The 6,577-nt window shown below is 66.0% G+C and overlaps 1 protein-coding gene across 2 annotated transcripts; it reads left to right on the forward strand.

Moving 5' to 3' along the window:
* The first annotated feature begins 1,806 nt into the window (after positions 1-1,806).
* DRD1 (dopamine receptor D1) lies at positions 1,807-6,288 on the forward strand. Of its 2 annotated transcripts, XM_084884003.1 has the most exons (3): positions 1,807-2,750; positions 2,826-3,082; positions 3,214-6,288. In XM_084884003.1, the coding sequence occupies exon 3, from the start codon at positions 3,270-3,272 to the stop codon at positions 4,608-4,610; it is 1,341 nt and encodes a 446-aa protein (XP_084740129.1). In that variant the 5' UTR covers positions 1,807-2,750; positions 2,826-3,082; positions 3,214-3,269; the 3' UTR covers positions 4,611-6,288. The 2 variants fall into 2 exon arrangements, with proteins under 2 accessions (XP_084740129.1, XP_084740128.1); XM_084884002.1 differs by having other exon boundaries at positions 1,808-2,750; positions 2,826-6,288.
* Positions 6,289-6,577: the final 289 nt, after the last annotated feature.

The raw sequence follows: 6,577 nt of genomic DNA on the forward strand, positions 1-6,577 counted from the left end.
TGACCGCCTGTGCCTGTCCGGTGCACGCGCGGAGGGAAGACACGGGTCGGCAGGGTTAGTTGGGGGGATGTAGGGGGATTTCCAAGCAAAGGGAGAGAGACTCCTTTGCAGCAGCCGCTGAGCTGGAGAGAAGCGAAGATAAGACGCTCACTCACGGTGAATGTCTTTGCTCCCTACAAGATTTTGCTTCCATTTAAATCTCACATCAGAGACACTCAGGCCGTGCAGCCGGTGCTGCCTCGGGTGTGATGGCACCGGAGGCCAGACCCGTGGCCACTGGGCTGTACGTAGGAGCCCTGGCTGGTCTCCGGCGGTGGTGGGTCCTGTTTAACCTAAAGGCAATGGGCACTGCCGGGCTATGGCTCCGGGGCTGTGGCTTCAGGGCACCGGTCACGGCTGTCACTGGACAGACATTGTACCTTCGGACTGGCCTCCTGCTGACCTCGCCCTGGCAGTGTGCTCTTTGGGGCTTCCTCCCAGGGAAGTCCTCTCTCCTGCCGTCCGGCCCCATCTCCCCTTTATGGTGGAGAAAAGGACCCCGCTCTTTCCTGCCCCCCCCCCTTTAATGCTGACTGCCCTCCTGGGGCGCTTGTGGGGGCTGCAGTGTAAACGTTCCAGGAGCGGCAGGTGGAAGGGGGGAGGCACAGGTTCAGGCCCACATGGAGGGGCCGGAAGCCTGAGGGACTCGTGTTGTTAGTCAGAGAGAGAGAGAGGGAGAGAGAGAAGGAGAGAGAGAGGGAGAGAGAGAAGGAGAGAGGGAGAGAGAGAAGGAGAGAGAGAGGGAGAGAGAGGTGTGTCAGCAGGCAGAAATGCTGCCTTGGGACGAGGCTCTGGGAGTGTGGTGCTGAGCTCAGCATGTGGTTCTTCAGGTGAAAATGGTGTCCATGATCGGAGCAGCGGTGCCGCTGAGCCTGCATGCAGCAGGGGGTGGGCCGTGGGCAGAAGCATCGTTTGGGGGAGCAGGTTCTCACAGGGTGGAGCTGCCATCTGCACGGGCCTCCGGTTCCTGCCAGGAGGGCTGGCTGGGCCTCCCCGGTGCCCAGCCCCGGCAGGCAGCCTCCCACTGGATACTCCTCACGACCCTGTCGCCAGCCACCGCCTCCCAGAGGAGACCAGCTCAGACAGGGAGAGGGCGGGGCAGCAGAGGGAGGGCACGGGAGCCAGGCAGCCTGACAGGGAGCCCCGTGCTGCCTCCCACCTCAGGAATGCCAGGCAGCCAAGGGGATGTGTTATTGAGCACAATGGGTGCCCCGTCTGACCCTCCAGGCGCGGCCCAGGCGGCTGGGGAGGGCGCAGGGGCACCCCTGTCTGCCAGGCCTCCTGCCCCCACCATGCCCTCCCCCGTCTCAGCCCCGGGTCATTGCTTAGGTCTCTGGCTCCCGCTGGACCGGGGCCGGGGCAGGCAGGTCCTGGGAAGCGCACCGAGGCCAGGGGCTGTGCCAGGGGGGAGTGGCAGGGGTTGTGCCTGGGGCAGGAGGCAGCTCTGTGATGCCGCTCTTCTCTGGCCTCTGAGAGCCAGGCAGCCCCTCACCCCGTCACCCCAGCTCTTGGAGGCCCTGAGGGTCGGAGAAATACCTTGCTTCAACGAAGGCAGTGCCTGCAAAAGGACCTCTCACCCTGTCTGTGTTTTGGGGTGCTTTGTGTTTCGGGGTGTTTCAAGCACAGGAGCCGCCTGCGCAGGGTCTGGCATCACCGCCGGGGCGGAGCGGGTCCCACGTGGACGCTGGCGGGGGGCGGTCTGTCCCCCCCCCCACAACCTCCGCGGGGCGCAGTGGGGGTTCGGCAAGCCGCGCCGCCGCCGGCAGAGGGCGCCCGGGGCCCGCGGAGCGCCAGGCGCTGGGTTGGGGCGCTCTGCGCTCGGAGGGCGCGGGGCGCGGGTGCAGTCCGGGCGGATGGCACTGGCCGCGGCCCCCGTGCCCGGGCGGAGGGGAAGCGCGCACTGGGGGCGCCACGGCGCGGGGCGCTGAGCCCGGAGCCGGAGCCGGAGCCCCGGCCGCGGTGAGTACCGCCCTCGCCCTCGGGGACCCCCCGGGGGGACGGGCCCCGGAGGCAGCGCAGGTCGCGGGGCCGGGCGGCCGGGGGCGGGGGCGGGGAGGGCGCGCGGGGTCCGGGAGGGGCTCCGGCTCCGAGGGGCGCCGATGCGGCAGCTGAGCCTCCCGCCGCGGGTTTACTTGGGTTCCTGCGTCCGGATGGGTCTGGAGCTCCTGTCAGGTGTTGTCCCAGGGTCTGGGGGCCCTGGGGCCGGGGGTGGGGTCACCCAGGGGGTCCGGTGCTCACTGAGCGCCCTCACTCCTCCACCCGCATCCGGGGAGCCACGTGGGCGCTGCCCGCGCCCAGCCTGCCAGGCGGAGCCGCCCCCGGGCGGGGAGGGGCCGGGAGGGGGGCGGGGGCTGTGCCCCGAGCCCGCGCCCCGCCGGTGCCAGCTCGCTGGCTCTGCCTCGCGTCCCAGGGGCTCCGGGAGCCGGTGGCTGGGTCCGGGCGGGCGGGCGGGGGCCTGCCCTCAGGGGCCAGAGGTCGCCGGAGCACCCGGCGATTGGAGGGGGCAGAAAGTCAGCAGAGGGGAGATGCCCTTCCCCATCACCCGCCTGGACCGCCTCTAGCCTGTGAGGCCGGGGAGCAGCGGGCTCTGAACCCCCGATGATCTCTGCGCCTCGGGGACCCTGGTGCCCCCCGGGCAGGATCCGGCGCGGCTCCTGGTCATCCTGGAGCTGTGCTCCCCGGCGGCAGGCGCAGAGACTCCCCACGGCGAGGTAGGTGGCTAGCGCAGGGGCTGGGCTTGCGGTGAAGGTGCGATCTGCTCAAGTCCCGGCATCTTTGCTTTGCAGGGCGCCCGGGAGCTGCTCAGAGCCGGGGCGCGGAGGAGCCTGGCACGCATTTCCAGCTGCGCCTGCCTCGGCCCCCAAATGTGACGGTCACTGACCAGCTCGGGAGAGGCCTCGGGGCTCCGGATGGAAAGCATAGCGCGTGCTGAAAAGCCGCTGCTTCCCATGGGCACGGAAGGGCCAGCGGGCGGCAATGACCGTGACCCGGAGCGAGGGGGTCGGCAGGCGGCCGTAGAGAGCCAGCGGCTCCCTCCAAGGGGGTGAGTCGGGGGACGGGGCAGGCTCCTGCCACGTTGGGGTGCAGCCCTCACCGAGGACGCCAGGGAGGTCCTGCACCCGGGGCAGCGAGGGGCTGCCTGACCCCTGACCCCTGACCCCTGGCCCTGCTTAGGAACTTGAGGGACATCAGAGCTCCCCTGGCCACCCCTCCCCTGCTCTTCCGGGAAGATGAGGACTCTGAACACCTCCTCCGCCTCCACCATGGACAGGGCCGGGCCGGCGGGCCAGCGGGACTTCTCCTTCCGCCTGCTGACCGCCTGCTTCCTGTCGCTGCTCATCCTGTCCACGCTGCTGGGCAACACGCTGGTGTGCGCCGCCGTCGTCCGCTTCCGGCACCTGCGGTCCAAAGTGACCAACTTCTTCGTCATCTCCCTGGCCGTGTCGGACCTCCTGGTGGCCGTCCTGGTCATGCCCTGGAAGGCCGTGGCCGAGATCGCCGGCTTCTGGCCCTTCGGCGCCTTCTGCAACGTGTGGGTGGCCTTCGACATCATGTGCTCCACCGCCTCCATCCTCAACCTGTGCGTCATCAGCGTGGACCGCTACTGGGCCATCTCCAGCCCCTTCCGCTATGAGAGGAAGATGACGCCCCGGGCGGCCTTCATCCTCATCGGCGTGGCCTGGACCCTGTCCGTGCTCATCTCCTTCATCCCCGTGCAGCTCAGCTGGCATAAGGCCCGGCCCACCGCAGCCAGCCCCGCCGAGGGCAACGCCACGGCCCCCGGCGGCCAGGCCGCCGACAACTGCGACGCCAGCCTGAGCAGGACCTACGCCATCTCCTCCTCCCTCATCAGCTTCTACATCCCCGTGGCCATCATGATCGTCACCTACACCCGGATCTACCGCATCGCCCAGAAGCAGATCCGCCGCATCTCCGCCCTGGAGCGGGCGGCTGTCCACGCCAAGCACTGCCAGGCCACCGCGGGCAACGGGAGGCCGGCCGAGGGCGCGCCGCCCGAGAGCTCCTTCAAGACGTCCTTCAAGCGGGAGACCAAGGTGCTGAAGACGCTGTCGGTGATCATGGGCGTGTTCGTGTGCTGCTGGCTGCCCTTCTTTGTGCTCAACTGCATCGCGCCCTTCTGCGGCGCCGGCGAGACCCAGCCCTTCTGCATCGACGCCCTCACCTTCGACGTGTTCGTGTGGTTCGGCTGGGCCAACTCCTCCCTGAACCCCATCATCTACGCCTTCAATGCCGACTTCCGGAAGGCCTTCTCCACCCTCCTGGGCTGCGACAGGCTCTGCCCTGCGGCGGGCAACGCCGTCGAGACGGTCAGCGTCAACAACGGGGGCGCGGCGCTGTCCAGCCACCACGAGCCGCGGGGCTCCATCCCCAAGGACTGCGGCGCGGTGTACCTGATCCCGCACGCTGAGGGCGCCTCGGGGGGCCCGCGCAGGGAGGAGGCGCCCCCCGACAGGCTGTCCCCGGCCCTGTCTGTCATCTTGGACTACGACACCGACGTCTCTCTGGGGAAGATCCAGCCCCTCACACAGAACGGACAGCACCCCACCTGAGCCCCAAGGGGCCTCCTGCCGGCCGCGCTCACCCCCAAAGCGAGAGGGGGCGGGCGGGGGGGGGTCGTCTCTGGGGCTTGCTGTGCACAGACAGCAAAGGGACGGCGATACTCGGGGTGTCCGGCCAGCCTCCCTCTGCTGCTTCTCCTCCAACACAGCGAACTCCGTGTGAACATCGGTCCCGGCGTGTTTTCCCGTGTTCTTCCTGGCGAGTCAAAGAGCCACCCATGTTGAGGCAAGGGCTCACGAGAGACCTGTCGTTGGCTCCAGACGTGTTTTTAGAAACCGGTCCTTTCTCTTCGGACTCAAAGATAGGGCAGAGCACCCACAGGGAGCAGCTGGCTTCGCGTGGGAAGGACGCGCGGGGGGTCTGGGGGGTGGCTGTGTGCTCGCAGGTGCTAACGTGGCCGGAGCACAGCTCGCCTGGTGAGAAGGTAGGTGCCTGCCTTCCCCAGCGATTCCTCCAACGCAACTGAGCCTTACAGCACGACTGCCATTGCTGTTGTTGTTTTTTGTTTTGTTTTTGTTTTTTCCAGAACTGAGAGATGCTTTGTGGATATATCGGTTTTATTTATTTATTGTACGATAGGGATATTTTAAACTTATTATAATAAATCTATATGATCGTATTTAACAGGACACACGAATGGGCTCTCTGAGACCTCCCGACCACACGTGTGTCCTCTTAACTAGCACTTTATCAGCCCCGGGCGCACGCACGCGGCCTCTCGGAGGTCCTCGGTGCCCAGGCGTCGCTTCCCGCCGCTCAGCCGAGGCTGGCAGGACGAGCCTGTGCCCATCCCGTAAAGCCCCCGGGCACAGGCAGAGCCGCGGGGAGAGCTGGCGGGTGCTGGGAGTGCCCGTCCCTCTGACCGTGGGGAGGGGCCTCGGGAAGCACAGCAGCTGCCGAGTTCAGAAGCTTTTAAGCCACCGAGACCCGCTGCTCTGTAAATACCTTTCCAAAGGCCGGTGGTGAGAAGAAGCCAACTCGAATCGTATCACCTGAATGGTAAGAAAAAACTATCACACTTTGTACGCAGGTGAAATCCCCGGCCCTCCGGGGCCTTCTCTCAGCCCCTGTGCCAGAGAGCTTTTCTGAGCCGCACGGGGCTGCCCTGGCTCCGGGTGCCGCGTGGCCCGCGGGCACCGTGCCCCTCCTCCCACCAGGACAGACCACGGCTGCTTCCGCAGTGCTTTCGTCTGCATTTAGAATCGCTTTTTGAAAAAGTCTAAATGTTAACGGTATCCTAACAACGAGTGCCTCATGATCCTTCTCCGGGTAGACACATCTTTCTGAAAAAAACAAACAAACCAGGAGACCCCGCTCTCCGGGTGTGCCAAGCACCCCGAAGCCACCAGTGTCTCTTTGGACCAAGGCGAGCCCTCCCTCCGCGCCCTGGGTCCCGCCCGCTGTCACCAGCAGGACTGCACGGCAGCATCCGGCCGCCCTCGGGAGACCCCGACCCCTGCGGGCACGGCGGGGGCGTGTCTGTGCCGCGGTGACAGCGTTTCCTGTGGGGTGGGCCTCGGGCTTGCGGTGCGGGTGAGGCGGGGGGCGGGAAGCCGGCTGCAGGCCGTGACCTCCGCGGCAGGTCCGTGTGACGTGGGCATTGTGGGTGTTTTCTGCCTGGATTGCTGTATGCTTTCTCACGTCTAATAAAGCTATTTTGTGAACTCACCTCAGCCCCCGAGGAGCCGTGTTGCGTTTGTGAAATGCGCTTTAAAAACACGTCAGCCTGCCAGTCAGGAGGCGTGGGGATTGTCACGGCTCTGTAACGCGTGTCACCGTGGCCTGTCAGCGTGTAAGCAGGACATGCCTTTGATCTGGGCGACATGCTCTTGTTTCCTTCCGCCTTACAGACTTCCCTTTCTTTTCTTTTTTAAGAGAAGAAACCCTTCCTTCTGTGAGGAATGACTCCACGTTTCATCCCACAGATCGGAAGGATTCCTGAAAACCTCTGCGTTTG

The sequence above is a fragment of the Pipistrellus hanaki genome, assembly GCF_964339955.1.
Source record: "Pipistrellus hanaki genome assembly, chromosome: 5".
NCBI classification, from domain to species: Eukaryota; Metazoa; Chordata; class Mammalia; order Chiroptera; family Vespertilionidae; genus Pipistrellus; species Pipistrellus hanaki.

Excerpts from the sequence above, each read along its gene's own strand:
- DRD1 (XM_084884003.1), top strand. The coding sequence starts at position 3,270 with ATGAGGACTCTGAACACCTCCTCCGCCTCCACCATGGACAGGGCCGGG.